Source organism: Octopus sinensis, linkage group LG14 (genome assembly GCF_006345805.1).
Source record: "Octopus sinensis linkage group LG14, ASM634580v1, whole genome shotgun sequence".
In the NCBI taxonomy this organism is placed as follows: domain Eukaryota; kingdom Metazoa; phylum Mollusca; class Cephalopoda; order Octopoda; family Octopodidae; genus Octopus; species Octopus sinensis.
This window is the reverse complement of record NC_043010.1, coordinates 37,563,229-37,588,255: the sequence shown is the minus strand read 5'-3', so window position 1 is coordinate 37,588,255 and position 25,027 is coordinate 37,563,229. Positions and strand designations below refer to the sequence as shown.

The window sequence follows — 25,027 nt, the reverse complement described above, 5'->3', positions numbered from 1 at the left end:
CACACACACACACACACACACACACACACACACACACACACACACACACACCGGTGAAATTTTTCAGAACAATGTTGGAAGGGTATTTGAATATTTTAATATGGTTCCCAGTTTTGACCGGACGCAGACGGGAGCGTTATTTTCCTATGTTTAGCATGACTGGGATATCATGTGTAGGCAGGTGTGGTACGCACCGTTGCTTTGTTGTGGAGGGGTTCGGAAAGATTTTTTAAAATGTGGGCAAAGGGCTGGGAAGCGCTTCAGATATATGAGTATGTTGTATTAATAAAGGAAGGTGATAATGTGATTGGTTCGAATGGAAAATATAAGGCCAGCTGGTAGTGTATTAAAATGACCAATGCTTAATAGTTGTATACCATCGTGATTACAAAGCAAAAATGAAGGAGAGGGAAGGCTGTGGAGACTGTTCTCAGGTAGTAGTTCAAAGGAGGATAATTTTTCTGCAATATTATTTGCATCCATTTTCATTTTCGTCAAATGTATATATGTATGTGCATGTATTCACACTGGCGTGCATTTCTTTACGTTCAGACACATCGTAGATATCTAATCGATTAGACGTGCGCCTTCCTGGTTTGCGGGTTTTAATAATGGCTGCGTGAGTCATTAATCGCTTATCTACAAATAACATCATACTCACACAGAAATACACACGCGCAGATACATCAAGCCATATATTTTCTTCGCCCAGTATCCCTGGGAGGGTCGGAGAAGGTAGTGTCCTCAAGCATCTCCTCCATATGGTCCTGTCAGAAGCAACCGTCGCTAGATTTTCTGGCTAGAAACCATCTCAGTCTTGATCTACCGGTTGGCTTGGCTTCGATTAACTGTCATGCGATTCTTTTCCGTGACATTCTAATCCCTTGTCCGTAGTACTGGAACTGTGACCTCTCAATGCGGAGGAGTAACAGTTCGACCTGGAGAGACTCCTTGATTTCCAAGCTATGCGCCCTGTCGAGTAAACGTTACTACAGAGATCCTTTGAAGGAATCCCATTTTGGTCGCTTGCATTCGCGGTCGTTCTCTTTCGATCATTACCCAACATTCATGACCATAGGTGAGGATAACGCGCAAAAACCAAATTGAAGACAGCGAGTTTGGCTTTTTTCACAAACCACTCCTTTACGAAGACCGAATGCTGGACCTGGTGTATTATTATGCCAATGCTTGCAATTCTAGCATCCAATAGAGCCTCCTGCTTCCTATCACTCGTGGATACACTCCTGAGATACTGCTCCACTTATCTCGGTGATGTTCCACTCAGAGTTTCTGGAGAGGACCAATGTCTCAGTCTTCGCGACTCTAATTCTCATCCCTGCCTTGCAGCGAACCCATTCAATGTTTGATGCAGATCATTTTCTGATGAGCACACTGTCGTCAGAAAATATTAACCGATCGATCCTACATCCGCCGATTTTGATTACACTTCCACAACGACCGCGCATGTCTATCCAGTTCATATAAAAATAATGAAAAGGTGAAGTGACAATACACGTCCCTGCCATAGTCCAATACCCACGGTTCCGGGACCATGTGGTTGGGAAAGCACACACAAACACATCTCCCCCCTCTCACTCTCTCTCTCTTTCTCTTCTCTCTCTCTCTCTCTCTCTCTCTCTCACACTCACACAAACATGTGTATACATTCTGTATATATAGATGTATATACACACGTACACACACATACACATACACACATACATGAGTATATATGCATATATGTATATTTCCAAGCAGACGCAGGAGTGGCTGTGTGATAATTAGCTTGCTTACCAACCACATGGTTCCGGGTTCAATCCCACTGCATGGCACCTCGGGCCGACCAAAGCCTTGTGAGTGGATGTGGTAGACGGAAACTGAAAGAAGCCCGTCGTATATATGTATACGTATATATATGTGTGTGTGTTTGTGTGTCTGAGTTTGTCCCCCCACCATCGCTTGACAACCGATGCTGGTGTGTTTACGACCCCGTAACTTAGCGGTTCGGCAAAAGACACCGATACGATAAGTACTAGGCTTAAGAATAAGTCCTGGGATCGATTTGCTCGACTAAAGGCGGTGCTCCAGCATGGCCGCAGTCAAATGACTGAAACAAGTAAAAGAGAGAAAAAAAAGAGTATACACACACATACACATACATGTATATATATTCATATACCTATGTGCACACAAACACACATACAAACGTATATATGCATATACGTACACACACATACATGCGCGCGCGCACGCGTGCACTCTCAGAACATGGTCGAAATATTCAAGTCTTGTTCCAGGGTGAGAGAAATAGTTGGAGAAATGTATACAATTGCTGCAGTTTAACATACCAGAGATTTCTTCTTTGAAGTCAGAAAATGGCGAAGTGTGAGCATGTGTAGAGCTGGTGACAGGGCTGCTGTTGTGTGGGTGGCGATGACAGGGTAGCATGATGGAATGGGGGAGCGGTGGTGGTAGAGGCTGTAGTCACACAGAAATACGCGCACACACACATACACACATACACACACACACATATTGTAGTGGCGGTAGTGGTGGCAGCAGAAGTGGTGGTAGATGTGTTGACAGTGTTATGAGATTGTAATGGTGGTGGATCTAATAACAGCGTAGTGTGGTGGTGGTGGTGGTGATGGTGGTGCTGGTGGTGTAGTTGGAGTGATGGTAGTGGTAGTGGTTGTGGCTGCGGTAGTGATGATGGTGACGTTGTTTGTAGTGGTGGTGGTGGTGGTGGTTCAGTCATGGAGTGTTGGTGGTGTAGTTGGAGTGATGGTGGTGATGGTGGTGGCTGCGGTAGTGATGATGGTGATGTTGTTTGTAGTGGTGGTGGTGGTGGTGGTTCAGTCATGGAGTGTTGGTGGTGTAGTTGGAGTGATGGTGGTGATGGTAGTGGTGGTGGTTGTGGCTGCGGTAGTGATGATGGTGACGTTGTTTGTAGTGGTGGTGGTGGTTCAGTCATGGAGTGTTGGTGGTGTAGTTGGAGTGATGGTGGTGATGGTATGGTGGTGGTGGTGGTGGTGGTGGTATTGGGGGTTTGAAGAGTGATGATGGGGTGGTGGTGGGGGGTGTTTGCTCATACTTATTACTTTTTTATTATACTGTATAACCATTTCACTTTTGAGATGAGATTCGAGATTTAGCTGCTCTTTCTCTACATTGACCACCGAGAGACTTTTTCATTGGATTGTCAGTTTCTGGAATGTCTGTGTGTGTGCACACGTGCGCGCGTGCGGGCGTATGCAGAAACAGTATTCATTTTCTTGCAATTGGAGTTTCACGTCACTGGATTCATCCAGACAATTGATTTTTCAGTACAGTTAAAAGACTGAATGCTAAATATTATTTTATTCGAGTGCTCTACTTTATTATTATTATTATTATTATTATTATTATTATTGTTGTTGTTGTTGTTGTTGTTGTTCTTGTTCTTGTTCTTCTTCTTCTTCTTCTTACCTTCGTCTTAGCAAAGGTGGAGGTATTGTTTTCAGTTGTGTTTGTTTGTTTGTCCGTGGACAAAAGATATCTCAAGAACAGCTGGATGGATTCGGATGAAACTTTCAGGATGTTTGGCCTCGTGACTGGCACGAACTGATTAGATTTGGGGATCGATCCGGTACCGGACAAGGATTCTGGATTATTTATCCGGTTTTTACATAATTTTTGAGAGCGATGGGGTTCGTTTTTAGTATTCTCGTTTGTGAGAGCAGTCGAGTTCATTTCAGATATTCTCATTTTAAAAACCATCTCCGGCTAATCGCTGAGAGGACGTTGATGTTGCCTTGGTGGGGGTTGCGCTCTCTGAGCGCTCTTGTTGTTGTTGTTATTATTATTATTATTATGGTGCCGGCGGCGAACTGGCAGAATCGTAAGCCTGCTGGACTTTATGCTTAGCAGCATTTCGCTCGTTGATCCGTTCTGGGTTCAAATTCCGCCGAGGTCGACTTCGCCTTTCATCCTTTCGGGGTCAATGAAATAAGTACTAGTTACGTACTGGGGTCCCCTTCCCCAAAAATTTTCAAGGTCTTGTGCCAAGCGTAGAAAGGATTATTATTATTATTATTATTATTATTGTTGTTGTTGTTGTTGTTGTTGTTGTTCTTGTTCTTGTTCTTCTTCTTCTTCTTCTTACCTTCGTCTTAGCAAAGGTGGAGGTATTGTTTTCAGTTGTGTTTGTTTGTTTGTCCGTGGACAAAAGATATCTCAAGAACAGCTGGATGGATTCGGATGAAACTTTCAGGGATGTTTGGCCTCGTGACTGGCACGAACTGATTAGATTTGGGGATCGATCCGGTACCGGACAAGGATTCTGGATTATTTATCCGGTTTTTACATAATTTTTGAGAGCGATGGGGTTCGTTTTTAGTATTCTCGTTTGTGAGAGCAGTCGAGTTCATTTCAGATATTCTCATTTTAAAAACCATCTCCGGCTAATCGCTGAGAGGACGTTGATGTTGCCTTGGTGGGGGTTTGCGCTCTCTGAGCGCTCTTGTTGTTGTTGTTATTATTATTATTATTATGGTGCCGGCGGCGAACTGGCAGAATCGTAAGCCTGCTGGACTTTATGCTTAGCAGCATTTCGCTCGTTGATCCGTTCTGGGTTCAAATTCCGCCGAGGTCGACTTCGCCTTTCATCCTTTCGGGGTCAATGAAATAAGTACTAGTTACGTACTGGGGTCCCCTTCCCCAAAAATTTTCAAGGTCTTGTGCCAAGCGTAGAAAGGATTATTATTATTATTATTATTATTGCGGTGACGGCGAGCCGGCAGATTCGTTAGCACGCTGAACGAAATGCTTGGCAGTATGTCGCCCGTCGCTACGTTCTGAATTCAAATGCCGCTGAGGTCGACTTTGCCTTTCATCCTTTCGGGGTCGTTAAATTAAGTACCAGTTGAGTATTGGTGTTGATGTAATCCACTTAACCCCTACCCCAAAATTTCAGGCCTTGTACCTATAGTAGAAAAAAATTATTAAGGCGGCGAGCTGGCAGAATCGTTAGCATGCCGGGCGAAAGATTCGCCGGTATTTCGTCTGCCGCTACGTTCTAAGTTCAAATTCCGCCGAGGTCGACTTTGCCTTTCATCCTTTCGAGGTCGATAAATTAAGTACCAGTTACGCAGTGGGTCGATATAATCGACTTAATCCGTTTGTCTTTCCTTGTTTGTCCTCTCTGTGTTTAGCTCCTTGTGGATAGTAAAGAAATAGGTATTTCGTCTGCCGCTACGTTCTGAGTTTAAATTCCGCCGGGGTCGACTTTGCCTTTCAACCTTTCGGAGTCGATAGAAAGGATTATTATCGTTATCGTTATTGTGTTGTCATTGGCTAATTGTGTCAACTGTTTTTCCCTCTGTTAATCAATATCGTTATTATACCCGTTTTCTTTAGATTGTCGTTGGTTAATTCTTCGACGGTGGTGTATTTTATATCATTGTCATGTTGCATTTCAGTTGCCAATTCAACAAGTTGTTTTGTCTGTGTTGTTTGATTTCATTATTATACCCGGTTTCACACTGAATTATTGGTCTGTTCAACGTTGCACTGACTATGTAACGCATCCTTTCTAATATCGTTAAAACGTTATTGTTTTTTCGGTTATGGTATCCAGTTTCTCTAAATTATCAAATGTTTTCGCTGAATACTTCATTGCTCCCTTTTATTTTTACCAATCTAGTCAGTTTACTTATGCGATTTACCTGTGTCTAACTTCAATTGTTATCGTATTGGATTCATAATTTCCGTATCTCGGCTGCCATCACATCATCTGTACAGACGTATTTGTCATCTCCCATAATTTTCCTAATTTGCAGATCAAGTTTGAATGCATGGTTAAGAAGTTCGTTTCTCAACCACATTGTTTCGGGTTCAATTCTACCGCGTGACAAGTGATTTCTACAGAAATACATTTAACTATTCTTTAATTTACGTTATCATTCTGCTATTCACCCTCGTGATTGACAGTCCCACCAATTTTACAGTTCTTAAATGTTGGAGGTTCTGACTAGAAACTTCGCTTGTAGATGATCTGTAGATTAATCAACATGTCACTACTCGCTTATTTGGTAAGTCTGGTGAGTTGGAGCTGCGTAAAATATTACGTAATCATATGGATGTTGTGCATATTGCATACCTGACTGTACGATTTTTACGTCACAGGAAAGACTCCAAATGAAACAATTGTAGAAGCACCCAGATAACCCACTCGTCTGTTTTATTACATGTTTACACCAAGTTTAAGACTCAATTCATTGTTGGATACTGTGGGTGTTATGGAATACCAAACAAGCCTAAAAACATTCAATTAATCGCTAGATTAGTGGTTCCCATGCGACATTTATATTTTCCTCATCTCCAAATACAGTTAACACATGCGTCATTTATCTATCTATCCATATATAGAAAGATATAGATAGATAGATAGATAGATAGATAGAAGCATTTACTTAAGTGAACTGGCCCCCGTAGTTATCTTCTTTAAAGCCTTGTACCCACTCTATTAGTTTCTTTCAGGCACGTGCATCCTGAGTAGGCAAAGTAGGCAATGCCTCCTCATCATCATCATCGTTTAACGTCCGCGTTTCATGCTGGCATGGGTTGGACGATTTGACTGAGGACTGGCGAACCAGATGGCTGCACCAGGCTCCAATCTGATCTGGCAGAGTTTCAACAGCTTGATGCCCTTCCTAACGCCAACCACTCCGAGAGTGTAGTGGATGCTTTTACGTGCCACCGGCACAAGGGCCAGTCAGGTGGTACTGGCAACGGCCTCGCTCAAATGGTGTTTTTTACGTGCAACCTGCACATGAGCCAGTCCAGCGGCACTGGCAACGACCTCGCTCGAATATTTTCGTGCCACCGGCACAAGTGCCAGTGGGGCGACGCTGGTAACGATCACGCTCGAATGGTGCTTTTTACGTGCCACCGGTACGGAAGCCAGTCAGCTGCTCTGGCAACGATCACGCACGTTGACTATGAATAAGATAGATCAATAACATTTTCCTTTTATGGCAAAATATGCACCAAATTCAATAAAATTATGAAGATTACTCTAATTATATGCATAAAATGCAAAATATTTTTTTTTTTGTAGATTAGGTAGGCATAATTCACTCCTACCTTGCAATCTCATTATGTAAGCTACGCACAGTACTACTGTAGTACACTTGCTGTGTACATTCCTACAACAATGTTTTCTTTATGTGCTATAAAGGCAGAAGTGAATCTACCTCCAGCTCAGACGTACGCCTGTGTTTCACTTATTTTGTGCTTTACTACATAAATGGCACCAACTGCCTACCCTGAGTAATTACTGTCAGTACGTACCTGATATATAATATTTTATTTTTTTGTAGATTAAGTAAGCATAATTCGCCCCTCGTGGTCGTAGGATCGCGGTTTCGATTCCCAGACCGGGCGTTGTGAGTGTTTTCTGAGCGAAAACACCTAAAAGCTCCACAAGGCTCCAGCAGGGATGGTGGTGATCCCTGCTGTACACTTCCTGTTTCTGTTGTACCTGTATTTCAAAGGGCCGGCCTTGTCACTCTCTGTGTCACGCTGAATATTCCCGAGAACTACGTTAAGGGTACACGTGTCTGTGGAGTGCTCAGCCACTTACACGTTAATTTCACGAGCAGGCTTTATGTGCTATAAAGGCAGAAGTAAATCTGCCGTCAACTCACTCTCGCAGCTGTGTTTCACTTATTTTTTGTGTGTTTTACTACATAAAGGTCAGCAACTGCCTGCCCTGAGTAATTACTGGTGGCACATGCCTGGTTTCTTTATAGGGGCATAAACATACCAACACCAATTGTCAATGGGTGGAAGGGGACAAACACAGACACACACTTCAATATACAACGGATTTCTTTCATTTTTCATGTGAAATCCATTCAAAGCTTTGGTCAGCCCAAGGTTATAATAGAAGACACTCGTCCAAGATGCTACACAGTGGGTCTGAACCCAGAACCATGTGGTTGGGAAGCAAACTTCATACAACACAGCCAGGCCTGTGCCTATAAACACACCCACACCTAAAATTTATAAATTTTAACAACAAAATCTTATATGAACCCTCAAGGGTCATAAGAACCCAGGTTAAGAACCACTGAACTAAAACGGTAAAGATTTTTAAAAACTAAAATGAATCCTAACACAAAATTCATAAAGAAAATATTTTTTTTAAAAACGATTTTTAATGATTCAGGTTTTTTTTCCTTCTTCCTGTAAGTCTTTATACAAATCATCATCATCATCATCATTATTATTATTATTTGAGTATCCTTATGATTGTTATTATTACTATTATTATTATTATGAAAGCTTTCTCATTGACTCAGGAACTTTCTGCTCAACTTCATCGTCACTAAATGTAGCAGTAGTAGTATCTGTAGTAGTATCTATGGTGGCAGTGGCAGTTGTAGTAGTAGAGGCCACATCAGTAGCTGTGACTGCAGTAGTAGTAGTAGTGTCTGTTTTGTCATTTGTGGTGTTAGTCTCAGTATTTTCATTAGCATCTGCTGGTCCCTGAAGAAGAAACGGAAAGAAAAAGATGGTCAAAATGTTCAAATCTATAAGTTAAGACATGCTGCTGGGGGGGGGGGGTGAAGGGCAGTAGTGGGTGTGACGACAATGATGATGATGATGATTGTGATGACAACAATGACAAACCCAAAATTTTCCAGTTGCAACGAAGGAAAAAAGTTGCTCTTTTTTATTCCATGTGCAGCAGACATGGCTGAGTGGTTAAAAAAACTTGCTTTACAACCATGTAGCTTCAGGTTCAGTCCCACTGCACACTACCTTGGCCAAGTGTCTTCTGCAATAGCCCTGGGCTGACCAATGCATTGTGAGTAAATTTGGCTGATGGAAACTGTGTGGAAGCCTGTCATATATATCATTATCATCATCATTTAGCATCCATTTTTCCACGTTGGCATTGATGGTTTGAAAGGGTTGGTTAAGCCAGAGGACTGCACCAAGCTCTACTGTCAGTTTTGGCATGGTTTCTATGGCTGGAGCCTGCCCTTCCTAATGCCAACCACTTTAAAAGTGTACTGGATGGTTTTTACTTGGCACCAATAACAGCAAGGACACCAAGTAAAAGACTGCCTCAACTGGGAGAGAGAGTGGTATTGAAGGAGATGGCTTTGCGATAGAGGAAAGACACTGGATACCCCAGTTAGAGAGAGAGAGAGAGAGATGGTGGTGAGGATGAGCCAGGGGTTACCCTCAGGTGAAAGGGAGGTGAATGTAAGTGGAGGAGTGGTACTGAGGATTAGACAGAGTGAGTGTGTAGGGAGTTCATGAGAATGAAAATGGGAAGTGGAAGAGAGGGGAGGAGAAGGGAAAAATTCAGTGGGTTGTGGATACATATATATAGGGGAGTGGTAGGATACCACTGATACAGTTTTGCAGGGGATGGTCAGGAGAGAGAGATGACAAAGTGGCGTTGGGCTGCAGGATCAGGTGGAGGTGGAGGGAGGAGAACAAGCAAAGTGTATGATGAGATGTAGTTTGGTTCATAGAATGGGGTGAATTAATGCAACAAGAGCCATGTATTTCCACAGAAATATGGAAACAAAAGAGTTAAACAAGGAATTTATGAAGTCCTAGATACTCCTAAAAGAAAACAAAAAGATGAAATGGCCAATGTTGGAATGGTTTTTGGTCAAAGGCCCACAGAATTAAGGACAACTTGAGGTTAACCGTTTAGCATTCAGATTCCCCTGTCAAATGAAATACTTATTTATTCACATTAATTTAAATTAATCATGCATTATCTCTCAGCTTTGAGATTTCAATAATGTGATAGTTTAATTTTTAAAATGACATTGTAAGTTAGGTGTGAAAGGCAAGATTTGACCAGTCTGAACATAAAACAAGGAGAATATTTGGGATGGATATGGTAGGTTTAACTGCTAAATGATTAGCTCTTTCAGCTGGTAGGTTAAGTTCATTTGAATATATTCTCGTTACTCTTTTACTTGTTTCAGTCATTTGACTGTGGCCATGCTGGAGCACCACCTTTTTAGTTGAGCAAATCAAACCCAGGACTTATTCTTTGTAAGCCTAGTACTTATTCTCTCAGTCTCTTTTGCCGAACTACTAAGTTACGAGGATGTAAACACACCAACAGTTGTCAAGCGATGGTGGGGGGACAAACACAGACACACAAACATATACACATACATAAATATATACATGACGGGCTTCTTTCAGTTTCTGTCTACCAAATCCACTCACAAGGCTTTGGTCCGCCCGAGGCTATAGTAGAAGACACTTGCCCAAGGTTCCACGCAGTGGGACTGAACCTGGAACCATGTGGTTCGTAAGCAAGCTATTTACCACACAGCCACTCCTACGCCTATATTTAACCCCTTTTGATAGCAACCCATCTGAGACCACTCTTGGTTCTATGATACAGGCTTCTTGTTTTAATCCTTTAACATTCGGATTATTCCGTCGAATGTAATGCATATTTATTAATATTATTTTGAATTAATCATGCTTTAGCTCTCAGCTTTGAGATTTCAATGATGTGATTGTTTAATTTTTAAAATGACATTGTAAGGTAAGTGTGAGAGGACAGATCTGGATGGTTTGAGGATAAAACATGATAAATATTTGGGCTGGACATGGCCAATCTGAATGCTAAAGGGTTAAACAGCAATCCTCAATCTAGTTGAAATATCTGACAAACTTACACTGCTTAGAGAATTAGCTTCTGCTGTCTTCAGGTTCTTCTGTGCCCCATACATAGCTGTAGGTAACCGTTTACCTTCGTCGTCCACGTAGCCAAAGGTGTGGTTGTGTAAACTGACAAGCCAATTAAGCATCCTGGAAGCTCGTTAAGGAATGGTAGCTTAGAAATCAACATTTTAAAAAGAAACAGAAGCTCAAAAAGATACTGGCCAATGATAATAAACATGTGTAATACATCTGAAATACACACACACATGCACACAAACACACACATGCACACAAACACACACATACACACATTCAATTACACAACACATCTTTAAAACCTCTGGCTACAGATATGTAATGCAGCTTATTTACACACACATATGCATACAGATAAAAATATATTCATACATATACACACACATATACATGCATAGAGAAAAATATATACATACACACATACAAGCTATATAGCACCATTTTACATGATTTTCTATGTTGGTAAGGGTGGACAAGGCATTACTCATCACATCATACACATCAACCAAGAAAACCAACCATGCTAGAAGAGTAAAAGCTCACACATTTTATAAATATATATATATATTTCACAATGGGCTTCCCATGTAGACCCAGGAAGACATGGGATGAGGTGGTCAAGCATGACATTCGAACACTGGGCCTCACAGAGGCTATGACGAAAGACCAAGACCTCTGGAGATATGCTGTGACTGCGAAGACCCGACATATGAAATGAATTCATGGCTTGCAGGACGGCCTGCTGTGCTAACCTTGGATCATAGGGTGACCCACTGTGCTTGAGGAGACTTACTGAGTCAAGTACATCAACATCAAAATAAAAATCAAATTGCAGTTGTGATACTCGTGCCAGTGGCATGTAAAAAGCACCATCCGAACGTGGCCAATGCCAGCGCCACCTGACTGGTGTCCATGTCAGTGACACGTAAAAAGGACCAACCGATTGTGACTGTTTGCTAGCCTCCTCTGGCCCCTGTGCCGGTGGCACATAAAAAGCACCCACTACACTCACAGAGTGGTTGGTGTTAGGAAGGGCATCAAGCTGTAGAAACACTGCCAGATCAGACAGGAGCCTGGTGCAGCCTCCTGGCTTCCCAGACCCCGGTCGAACCGTCCAACCCATGCTAGCATGGAAAACGGACGTTATACAATGATGATGAATGGGCTTCTTTCAGTTTCAATCTCCCAAATCCAGTCACAAGGCTATAGCAGAAGAAACTTACTCAAGGTGTGACACAATGGGTCTGAAATCAGAACTAAGTGGTTGGGACCTAAGTTTCTTAACTATACAGCCATGTCTGTGCATGTCTATCAAATGACCAAAGGACTTTTCTGAGCTGTAGGCCCCCTAAGGCTGGTTTCCCAAATTCTGCGGCATATATATTCCCCTCTAAAACAGGGAACCAGTCTGTCACAGGATTACTTATATCTGCCAGCTGAATGAACTGGAGTAATGTGAAATGAAGAGTTTTGCTCAAGGATACAATGTACCTCCAAGTCCAGGAATCGAAACCACAATGTTAAGATCAGGAGTGCAACATCCCACTAACCAATATGCCTCTACATACATGTGTGTGTGTGTGTGTGTACCTTTGTAAATGATCATTATCATCATCATCATCATTGATGATGATAATGATCATTTACAAAGGTACACACACACACATGTATATCTAATCTTCCATAAAAAACATGTCTAGCCATCGTGAAATATTACCTTACTTGGAATCAGGTGAGGGTTGACAACAGTAAAGGCATCTGACCATAAAAATCTGCCTCAACAAATTTCGTCTGACCCATGTAAACATGAAAAAGTGATGATGATGATGATGGTGAGGATGCTGCTGATGATGATGATGATGCTCACAGATCAAAACATGCCCACAGTTGTCACCCATGCTTACCAAAAATAATCAAAATATTAGACTCCTAAACTAGACACAACGTTTCAAACTTGGATATTCTTCAATCATAACAACTACAGTATTTAACTGATACTGTATTCTATCAACCTCCAGAAGGAAGAAAAGCAAAAATCAACTTCAACAGGATTTGAACACAGAACGTAAAGAGTTGCAACTAAAATAGCAAGGCATCCAGAAAAAGCATCCAATGTGGTATCAAGTCATTCACAGCTGATCCAGCCTCTGGCCCAGAGGCATACTGTTTCCTCTCCTTCTGTCTTTCCTACCACTACTATAATGGCCTCTGCTCCTTGAAGCTAACTGGGCTCATGTCACTCTCACTCAGGCATTCCTTTCCTACAGGTCTCCCCTCCTCTCAGCACCTTTGTTGTGCATTACCACCACCAGATGCTGTACTAACCATTAAGCACAGCCCTTCCTCCCTTCAATCACTGGAATTCCCTCTCTGTCCATGTCTTTCCCACAGGTATTGATTGACAAAAGTTCAAGGGGAATAGTAACACCAATCTCCCAGTGTAGGAGAACTTGCAAAAGCCACAGGCTCTTCCCCACACTCCCTCATCTAGCAACAACAAAAACAAATTTGTCAGACACATAAAATAGCATTAACAATTTATTTACCAAAATAATTTGTAGTCTTCACCTTACAATTATCATATGAGGAAATACTGCAAAGTTCCTGGCTTTAAGGGTATCGTGGAAGGCATGGTTGGAGGCCCAACCTTCCAAGTTTTTTACAAGGCTTAGAAAAACTGTAGGATCACTGCAATAAGTGTGTGAATCTGAGAGGGGAATATATTGGATAAAATCATAATTAACTAATCCTCCTGCATTTTCTTTTACCCAAAGCCAAGAACTTTCTAGCACCTCCTCATATATGAAGGAATATAAAATGCACTTTTCCTCCAAAAAGACGTTTCAAAATAACCACCCTGGGTTCTATATGTGAATTTGGGCCTCCCATAAGCTTTAATACACTAAAAACTACTTTTCTTGAATATACATGGATGTAGTGATAATAATAATAATGAGATAGAATTGGGCACCATGAAACAGCAAAAACTCAGGCTGCCAGTGTGAAAGAATAGTAATAATAATAATGAGATAGAATTGGGCATTTGCATTCTTAACTAGAGCTATAACCAATAGTTTTCGGTCAGCCAACCTGGGAGAAAATTAGATGAATGAATGAATAAATGCCAGCATAGAAAGCAGACGTTAAACGATGATGATGATGATGATGATGATGATGATGATGATGAAGATGAAATTGTGGGGTGTATCTAATACTCCTATGTGTCTTTTATGCCATCAAAAATAGTATTTGTTACCGTATATTAATATTCTACTCATTTAATACATTGGTTTCAAATTTTAAACACAAGTCCAGCAGTTTTGAGGGGTGGGGCTAAGTCAATTACATCGACCTCAACGTTCAACTGGTATTTATTTTATTGACCCTGAAGGGATGAAAGACAAAGTTGACCTTGGCAGCATTTGAACTCAGAACATAAAGTTGGAAGGAATACTGCTAGGCTTTATTGTCCAATGAGGTAACAGTTCTGCCAGGCACACCGCCTTTGCATTCATTAAATGCAGAGTTGGCCAAAGGTCACCCGACAGTAAATCAAAACCATTTCATTCCAAGATTTATTTGTGTTTAATTATGAAAATTTATGTCCAACTATGGAAATTGTTCAAACTGAAGTCCTTCTTGAGTGACACATTTCTCATTTGAATATACAGAATCACAGATTGTATTTATGGAATTTTAATTTACTGTCAGGGGACTTTTGGCCAACTCTATATATATATATATATATATACAAACACACATACACACAGGGTTGACCAAAAGTCACTTGACAGTAAATCAAAACCTTTTAATTCCAAGATTTATTTATGTTTAACAACTGAATTAATTTAAATAAAAGCATCTAAATATAGAACAACATGAAAATTGTTCAAGCTGAAGTCCTTTTTGAGCGACACATTTTTCCATTCGAGTCAATACGGAATAACAGAAAGTATTTATGGAATTTTGATTTGCTGTTGGGTGACTTATGGCCAACCCAGTATATCAACACTAATTATTGAATTTTTTTTTCTTTCATGCTGGTATTGCCTCTTAATTATTTAAAACATAAACGTGTTTTTCTATTTGTTTGTTTGTTATTTCTTGTTATTTTATCCTATTCTTGTTCTCTTCCTCTTCCTCTCTCTTACCCCCGCCCCCCACCTCCGTCCCCACCTCTGTTTCCTTTTTATGCCGGTTGCGCAACGTCTAACTTTGCTTTCTCTAACTTATAGAGTTTCCGCATCGCATGGTGGAGTGACGACTTCCCGGCAATGGGGCCGACGTGAGCCTTGTAGCAGTGATGGTGGAGGCAAGGCAGCCATTTGAAGAGACTGAGAGATTAAAGAGTCAAGGAAGATTTTACACTAACAAGAAACGAAGACTAACTAAACACTGCATCACTACACGTGCACCACACACACACACATGAACCAATGAGAAAGGTTTTATACGATTCACTCAACTTGAAACGCGTAGAGTTATGTCCCTTATTTGAAGATTCACAATTATGACCAACCAATAGACGTCCTTCAAGTTTTTTCGAGACAGAGAATCATCGGTTTTCCAACAATGCACTGCAAAGCACTGGTGTATTGTAAAGGGTATCCAAGTGCACTGTAGAATTTTTTAAAATATAAAATAAAGCTTTATATAATCCAAACTGATGCTTAAGTGTTATGTAAAGCATGTTATTTCTATCATCATCATCGTTTAATGTCCATCTTCCATGCATGCATGGGTAGGACGGTTGACAGGAGCCGGCCAGGTAGAAAAACCACCCTAGGCTGCCTTAACAAGAAAAGTAGGATCGGCATGACCCTAATGCATATGACATCAGATCAGCCCATTCAGGGCTGACCATGGTCCAAACAACAACAACAACAGCTGCTGCTGAACATAATGAGCCAATGAGGGGTCCTCTGTACAATCATTCAACCTGTTAGAAATAGCAGCCAAAATTCTCTCAAATTACACCCTAACATCTTGAAGAAAAAAGAATAACGCTATAATGAATCCCTAGAAATACCCTATTTGAAAAGAAGACAAGAAGGTGATGGCTGAAATGTCTTGAAATCATAAGTCTGCTCTGACAAGGGCCCACTTGAGTTCAATAATAACAATAGGCAGGGTCCTTTTTTTTTTTTTCATCAACTCCCTCTTTACAACACCAACATTATCATCAACAACAACGTCATGAAATTACAAGAACACATATGTATTGGTTGTCATAGAGACCAAAGTTAGTAAAGAATTTAAGGATACGATTTCTCTTCTTTCTCTTTCTCGACAATGTTTTTCATGATAAATTCTTCTTTAAAATTCTCCATTTGCTCCTAGAAAGTAAATAAGAAGAATAACATGAATAAAGGTTCTAAAAGGAAGAAAAACAAAGGATTCCTAATATGATCATAATTTTTCAGATTTTCTTCATGTTTAAGAAAAAAATTTTAAATATCTAAGTTAACTGGCAGAGGTTTGGTTATGTTGTTAAGTATTTTGCTTCTTAAGTACATGGTTTCAAGTTCAATCTTACAGTGCAGCACTTTGACTAAATGCCTTCTACTGTAGCCCGAGGCTTTATGGCAGAATTTTGTAGACCAGGAATGCAGAAAAACCATCGCGTGCGTGCGTGTGTGTGTGTGTGTGCTGTCTTGCAAGTAATTGGTGACCCTGTCAGTGCAGGTACCACTTAAAGCACCCAGTCCACACACACACATGTATATAATATATATATATAGAGAGAGAGAGATCATGTCATAATAATAGTGAAAACATGAAGTCGTACTTACATCATATTTATCCCACACTAAAGGTTCATGGATGCCATCATTGCCGAACCGTTTATTGTAACCATTATAATGCAACTAGACAGAAGAACCAGAAAAGACAAATATTAAATCACACCAATTTTACACCAATGAAATTCAGTTATAAGACTTTTATACAACATACATGAATTAATGTTTTGTTATCAAGTGGCTTTCTCAACTTACACTTCACTCAAATCTGAAGTCAATTCCACTCAAACACTAGTTAACCCCTTTTTTGTTACCAAATTTCTGTTGAAAAATGCAATGAATACAATAACTTCATTTCAATTAAATGTAAAAGTGATGAAGAATTTAGTAAATATATGGAGTCAACTGGGTAATAATTTTTCTGACGCCAGCCCTAGAGAATCTGGTAAATTCTCAGAAAGACAGGACTAAAAGGACCCTACAATTTGTCAGATCCTATCAAACCATCTAACCTATGCCAGTGTGGAAGATGACATTAAATCATCATTATCATCATCATCATGATTTGCAGTCTATTTTGGTCTTTCCATTGTGATAATGTTATTAAAATGATTGAAAATGTATGGAAAGAACATTGTATATAGCTAATGCTTTAAACCAGTGGTTCTCAAACTTTTTCGGGTTGCCACCCGCTTTACATCCAAGCCATATCCCTAGTGCCCCCACCCCAACTAACCGTCACAAACATAGACCTCTTTCTAAAGCAAATTCAAAGCAACTGTATTTCACAAATAAAACTTAACCTAATGAACCCATTATTTTGTTGTTTTTACATGAATCGCTACCTTATTATGGCCCTGCTTTTTACATGAATCACTACCCCCATTATCACCCCATTTTTCTTCAATGCCCCCTTGGAACTTTCCAACGCTCCCAGGGGAACAATACCGCCCACTTTGGGAACCACTGCTTAAATAATCTAAATTAACTATGGAATGAAATCAGAGGCATAATCTATATCTAACAATATTCTACTGTATGGCTATGTTGATAAAGCTTTTACAAATATTGATAAGCTATACACCCTTATTTTCATAACAGCAAAAATACCTAAGCTAGAGCTGAACCCACAACCCCAATAAATGGAGTACAATTGCTTCCTTCTGAGTTAGGGATTCTAAAAACATATGATATCAATAATAAAGTTAATCCAAACCAGAAAGCACAAAAAAACACAACAATGCGAGGACATGGAACAAATATAGTATTATTGGACACTCAGGAAAGAAGGAGGGTTTAACATTTCGAGCGGAGCTCTTCGTCGGAAACATAGGAGAAGGAAAGATCCGAAGAAGGGAAGACAGAGGAAAAAAAAATCGCCAACAGTACACACACGGTCACATTTTGAATGGTATCAATAATATATCTTTTACATTTTAACCTTTTAGCACTTAAATCAGCCATGTCCAGCTCAAATATGCAATCTGTTTTGTGATCAAACTAAGCAGATCTGGCCTCTTGCACCTACCCTACAATATCATTCTCAAACTAAACATTGAAATCTCAAAGCTCTGAGATAACGCATGATTAATTTGAACCAATGTAACTAAATAAACATTTAATTTGACAGAGTGGGGTGTATCGCCTAGTGCTTAGGAGGGTTGCATTCACAATTGTGAGATCTTGGGTTCAATTCCTGAACAAGGTGGTGCCTTGTGTTCTTCAGCAAAACACTGCATCTCACATTGCTTTTGTGATTGCTTTGACAAGGTAATGCCGATCATGATGGAGGGAGTGAGCTAATGAGTAAGTACAAACGTTTGATCACTATAAGCAAATTATCTGTGATGGTTGTTCAGTAAGAAATTGCAGAATCATTGTTCTGGGGCTCAAGAGACAACCACCATCCCGCTTGAGAGTATAATCTGAATCCTAAAGGGTTGAGGCATTTTCAATCATCATCATCATCATTTAGCATCCGCTTTCCATGCTACCATGGGTTGGACGGTTCAACTGGGGTCTGGGAAGCCAGAAGGCTGCACCAGGCCCAGTCTGATCTGGCAATGTTTCTACAGCTGGATGCTCTTCCTAACGCCAACCACTCCGTGAGTGTAGTGGGGTCTTTTTACGTGCCACCGGCACAGGTGCCAGACGAGGCTGGCAAACGCCCACGATCGGATGGTGCTTTTTACATGCCACCGGCACGGGGGCCAGGCAAGGCTGGCAACAGCCACGATCGGATGGTGCTTTGAATAATATAAATATTACTATATTCTCCTCAAACATACAAGTCAACATAGTTTATGTTTATAATGTAAACATTCAAACATCATCTCTATCTTTCCAAATCCTGCTGCATTTTACATAGAATTTTTAGTCTTCCAAAATCATTTTAGCATATAAATCAATCGACCATTTTTGGCTGTAAATTTTGGTCTGAAAAATTTGACTTGTATACAAGAAAACTCACAATATAATCAGACGCCATGAATTGCATTTCGAAAAGTGATGATGTAACTCTTCAATGTTGTAAAACAAAGAATTGTCAGAATAAAACATTAACAACTGTCAAACTTGGTGCATAAGAAAATCGGACATTTCATTCTTAAGGACCTGATAGTTTTAAGCACTTTATCCATTGTTTTCTATATGCACCCATCAATTTCAATCTCAACAGAAAAAAATTTGGGTCTTTTTGGTTACACAAACCAAAGCACCATGTATTACAAAAGGTTTAAGTGCTACATACACAGGCCATAGCAAGAAAATAGAAATAGAAAAAGAAAATCTTTACCCTTTCTAGAACAAGGCCCAATCCTGGTGCTTTGGGAACATCCACCTGTAAAGAAAAAATTTTGAAAATAATTAACATATTGTTTTAACAGTTCAAACACATAATTTTATTATCAAAAAATATTGTCATCATTCAATGGTCCCATACTCCATTACTTGATCAAAGACAAAACAGAACACTAGAGATAAATCAATGATATAATTACATACATACTTGGCATTATGTTGTGCTTGAGAAGAAGATCCATCAAGCCAGGTAATATCGCAGTTATGGCAGACACCGCTGTCACACAAATGGGACTTGTGTCAGTGGCATGATAAATTAAATTACCTTTTGAGTGTTGGGCCTCATGGGGGCAAGGGCCAAGACCATTTGGCATTATGCTGGGCTTCAAGTCCATTTGGCATTATGTCGTGCTTGAGAAGACCCATCAAGCCAAGTAAAACTGCAGTCATGGCTGATACCAGTGTTGCACATACGGCACCCGTGCCAGTCACACGTAAAAGCACCCATTGCACTCCCAGAGTGGTTGGCATTAGGAAGGGCATCCAGCCACAGAAACCATGCCAAAACAGAGCGGAGTCTGGTGCAGCCTTCCACACAGCCACATCTAAGATCAGTCTTATCGTTATTACATTATAACATGGTTGTCTGACTTGCTAGAAATAACAGTCAAAATTCTCTCAAAAAAATATCCCCCACTATCACTTGAGATGACCTGCAGTCTTAACAGCAACAACAACAAAAACAACAACAACAACAACAATAGCAGCAAGTAAAAGAAGCTCAACTTACTTTCTCAGCCTTCCATGCAAGATCAATGACATCCTTCCCACAAAATCCTCGAACAATGGCTATTGATAAACCTGGAAAAGACAAAACGAAATCAATATATAGTTGTGGGTATAGGTGTGTGGTTAAGAAGGCTTATGCTAGAAGTAGATCTATTATGGTCTTACCATTTTTTCTTGAGTGGTAAGACCATAGCAGATCTACTTCTAGCATAAGGGTTGTCCACATAGTTGTCATCCCTCTCATATGTATATAATACAATTTACTGAACCTTCAGATTTTAGTATGCTAGACCACTGGTGTTAAATTGATGTTAATTAAATTAATATCCAATTTCTCACCCTCATTTTAAATTAAAATTTATATATATATCTGTAAAGACAGATAGAATGCCACTAGGCATTTTGTCTTGTGCTAACAATTCTGCCAGCTCTTAGCCTTAGTCAAAACAAATATGGTACAGCATTCTATCTGACACTCCAATGACTGCTGATTCACCGTTCTTTTGTCCTTGATATATTTATACAAGAAAAATAAGACATGTGGGGTCAAGGATGATGTATTTTTGACCATAGGTCTGCTAGATCAGACAGTACCACCAACATAACAACAAAAACAGCAACACAACAACAAGACAATATCAACAATGGAAACATGGAAACATGTAAATATGTAAATAGCGTACCGATCATTTTACGAATGTGATGCAACATAAAACTTTGGCCTTGAATCCTGATAGTGACCAGCTCTAGACCATCGATGACCACTGGTTTTCCTGCCTGAAAATATGGATGTAATGTAAAGTAGAGGCAGAAGAAGGAGAAATAAAGCATCAAATCGATAAAATTATTGATTTCTTTTTGAGCACTAAAACAGTCGCCTACATGGAATGCAGTGGGAGAATGTAGAACCAATTCAATCAACCCTTGTATATTACCGGGCGAAATGCTTAGCAGTATTTCATCTGCTGCTACATTCTGAGTTCAAATTCCACTGAGGTCGAGTTTGCCTTTCATCCTTTCAGAGTTGATAAATTAAATACCAGTTGAGTACTGGGGTCAATGTAATCGACTATCTCCTTCCCCTTCAATTTCAGGCCTTGTGCCTCTAGTAGAAAGGATTATAGGAGAGAGGATGAGAGTGGTTGAGGTGGAACTGGAAGGGGCTAAAAATAGTAGTAAGGAGGGGGACAGTGTGGACCTTCAAGGTACAAGGGGAGTGGAGAACAGGATGTGTGGCTGAGTAGAGGCTGCAAGAGTATATGAGAGAGTGGGAGAAAGTTAGTGATAAGAAATGAATATAATGAATGAAGAACAAGAGATGAGTGATGATAGGTATACGTTGGAGGGAAGGTAGGGATGAGTAGGGGATGACTGTGGAGGGATTGGGTGTAAATGGAATGAATAATGAAGTAGAAGAAACAACAGATGTTGAAAAACAAGGGAAAAACTTACCTCAAAATCCATAATGTAACGGTTGGCACTTGGGTCAGAGAATTTCCTAAATAAGATGAGAGAGAGGGAGAAAAGATAAATATCAATGAGCAATATTATCAACATTGTACAGCTATACAACAATAACAACAATAGGAACAGGAGGAGGAGGTGGTGGTGCAGGCAGTGGCAGCACCTCAGCAGTGGTGGTGGTGATGGTGGTGGTGGTAATGGTGGTGGTGTTGCTGCTGCTGTTGTTGTTGTTGTTAAGCAACAAGATGGGTAAGGGTGATTAGGTGATGGTCTAGGGCTTATGGGCGGGAGACCCCAGACCTTGGAAAGAAAAAAAACTTTGGTCATCTTGTTGTAGTCGAGGGCTCTTCGTTGACGCCCGACACCACTGGGAGGTGGCCCTCGAAGTCGCTGGAAATGGAGATCTTCAGGTCCAAATTCTTGAATGGCTGCTACTGGTCATACTAGTATCAATTTCCTTCTAAGGGTCATCAATCTTGTTGTGATCAAGAAGCTTGCATGATGCCTCACCCATGATTCTGAGAGCAGCAGTCTCAGAAGCATTAACTTCTGGCAGAGTCACCCACGACAGCAAGATGAAGGACAAGGTCCCAGACTAAGTATGAACTGTTCTACAAACAGTAGCGTAACTAGTGGGGTGGTCAAGGGGACATGTGCCCCAGGTGCCAATTGAAGTGGGGAGCACCTCATCAAAAGCAAGAAAGACAAGACATTAAACAATTGTTTTTTTTTTTTTATTACATCTCATTTCACACATTAGATGTTTTTAATGCTTCAATTATTAAACGGTTAAAATAAGGAGGTTTCGTAAAAGTAAACATTCAAAAAATATATTTTTAATTACAGGCTGTACTGAACTGGCAGGTAAATGAACCCTGGTAAAATAATTATTCCAAAAATATTGCTTTAAAACATTAATTACTTGTAACAAATAAGTATTATATAATATCATGGATTTTGTAAGGGAAGGGGCACATTTTTGCAGTTTGCCCCGGGCACAGTTTACCCTAGCTATGCCACTGTCTACAAATCACAAGAAATGTGAGAAAGAGAAAGAGAGAGACAAGAGGAAAAAGTGAGAGGATGAGAGGAGAATAAGCAAAAGGAAAGAAAGAAAGAGAGGATGTCTTACCGTCCAGAGGTGAAATTATGAAAATTATGTGTGCCCTTAAACAAACTTAAAACGCTGTTCAGCTCTTCCAGTTTGCTTTCTGAAATATAAAGAAATAGGATTTTTAGGTTTAACATAACCATCATCACTGCAATTATAATTGAAGTGATTATCACTGCAACTACCACCACCACCATGATTATCATCATCATACAACCACTATTGTTGCTACTATACCACCATTACTACTGCCAAAACCAGCTTTATATTCATCACTACCACCACTATCACCATCATACAACCACTATTATTACTGCTATACCATCATCATACAACCACTATTGTTACTACTATACCATCATCACCAACAACCACCACCACCATCATAGAAACTGAAAAAATAACGTGTATGTTAGGAGGTTAAGTCAGTTGAATTTAATTTGAGAAAGATTTATGTGCTATTTCTAGCAAGTCAAACAGTAACAGAGAGGTTCCTAGTTGTGGACACGAGTATGCATGAGTGGTCGGTGCAGCACAGCAGATTTGTGACATCAGCACAATCACTGCACAATTTGCTTGTTGCTAATATTCAGAAGATCAAAAGTTTTAATAAATCCTTTCACAGTTTACAATGGAGAGGAAAATAGGGTAAAAAAGGGTTCACTTGGACTACTCATAATCTCCCCAGTTTCTCTAGCAGTAAGCAGATGTGAGAGTTAGAGCCTCTTTAACTCGTTTGTCACTAAATTTCTATTGAAATGCACAAGACCTGTTGAGGACTTGCGAAGACCTGTTGAGGCAAGTGAAATCGAAATCAATCAAAATCAATGGAAATTGTAGTTGTGATACCAGTGCCGATGGCACGTAAAAGAACCATCCAAACATGGCCGTTGCCAGCGCCGCCCTGACTGGCCTCCGTGCCGGTGGCATGTAAAAAGCACCATCCGATCGTGGCTGTTTCCAGCCTCGTCTGGCACCTGTGCTGGTGGCATGTAAAATGCACAACCTACACTCACGGAGTGGTTGGCGTTAGGAAGGGCATCCAGCTGTAGAAACACTGCCAAATCAGATTGGGCCCGGTGCAGCCTCCTGGCTTCCCAGACCCCAGTTGAACCGTCCAACCCATGCTAGCATGGAAAGCGGACGTTAAACGATGATGATGATGATGTTTTAGCTCGGTTATTATGAAAATAATGAAGAATTTAGAAAAATAATGTTGTCGTTATTGCACTGGCATTTTGGAACATAAATTAGCATAAAGTTTTGATGGAAGGTTTTGGCACCACATAAAATGCACCCAGTACACTCTGTGAAGTTGTTGGCATTAGGAAAGGCATCCTGTTGTAGAAACGCATACCAAAACAGACTGGAGCCCGGTACAGCCCTCTGGCTTACCAGCTCCTGCCAAACCATCCAAACCATGCTAGCACAGAAAACAGACATTAAATGATGATGACAATAATGATGATGATGATGACTTATCCCTTAGCATTTAAACTTAGCTTTATTCAGCCCAAATATTCAACCTGTTTTATGTTCAAACTGACCAGATCTGGCCTCTCACACCTTCCCTACAAAGTCATTCTACAAATAAACAATCACATCATTGAAATCTCAAAGTTATGAGATGATGCATAATTAATTCAAGACATGTGGTAAGTAGCTTGCTTACCAACCACATGGTTCAGGGTTCAGTCCCACTGCGTGGCACCTTGGGCAACTGTCTTCTACTATAGCCTCGGGCCGACCAAAGCCTTGTGAGTGGATTTGGTAGACGGAAACTGAAAGAAGCCCATCGTATATATGTATGTATATCTATATATATGTGTGTGTGTCTGAGTTTGTCCCCCCAACATCGCTTGACAACCGATGCTGGTGTGTTTACGTTTCCGTAACTTAGCGGTTCGACAAAAGAGACCGATAGAATAAGTACTAGGCTTACTAAGAATAAGTCCCGGGGTCGATTTGCTCGACTAAAGGCGGTGCTCCAGCATGGCCACAGTCAAATGACTGAAACAAGTAAAAGAGAGTAAAGAGAATGTGAATAAGCTTTACATCTGACTGAGTAATTTGAATGCTGAAAGGTTTAAACAGGAAGCTTGTATTACAAGACCAAGGATAGTCTCAAACAGGTTGATATCAAAAGATTCAATCTGCCATTGAACTAGTCTACTCTAGGTTGCTTTACTTAAGGCATTAAATTCAAAAACTGCAGTTCAACAAAACACTTGTGAAACTTTTCTTAATAGTGCTGCCAGCTCCATACATTAAGGTGGAATGGCCACTGAGAGAGAAGGAACCAAGTTACAGAATATGAACTGTCAATTTTTATCTTATTATGAGATATACTATCAACTAGGGTCGTGTTATGTTGTGTTAGGACATAATC

General features: G+C 40.3%; 1 protein-coding gene across 5 annotated transcripts in view; it reads right to left on the bottom strand.

Moving 5' to 3' along the window:
* Positions 1-25,027, bottom strand: part of LOC115219142 (tRNA pseudouridine synthase A) — a 56,631-nt gene that overhangs the window by 4,378 nt on the left and 27,226 nt on the right. For 3 of the 5 annotated variants that reach the window (XM_029789237.2, XM_029789238.2, XM_036508887.1), the window contains exons 11-19: positions 22,660-22,738; positions 21,516-21,561; positions 20,747-20,840; positions 20,065-20,135; positions 19,270-19,314; positions 16,527-16,601; positions 16,000-16,070; positions 10,713-10,845; positions 8,214-8,532 (exon numbers count right to left, since the gene is read on the bottom strand). In XM_029789237.2, coding sequence (XP_029645097.1) covers positions 8,320-8,532; positions 10,713-10,845; positions 16,000-16,070; positions 16,527-16,601; positions 19,270-19,314; positions 20,065-20,135; positions 20,747-20,840; positions 21,516-21,561; positions 22,660-22,738 — 827 coding nt within the window. In that variant the 3' untranslated portion in view covers positions 8,214-8,319. Of the gene's footprint in view, positions 1-8,213; positions 8,533-10,712; positions 10,846-14,863; positions 15,069-15,999; positions 16,071-16,526; positions 16,602-19,269; positions 19,315-20,064; positions 20,136-20,746; positions 20,841-21,515; positions 21,562-22,659; positions 22,739-25,027 lie in introns of those variants that run through there. The other 2 variants (XM_036508886.1, XM_029789239.2) reach the window with 2 other exon arrangements.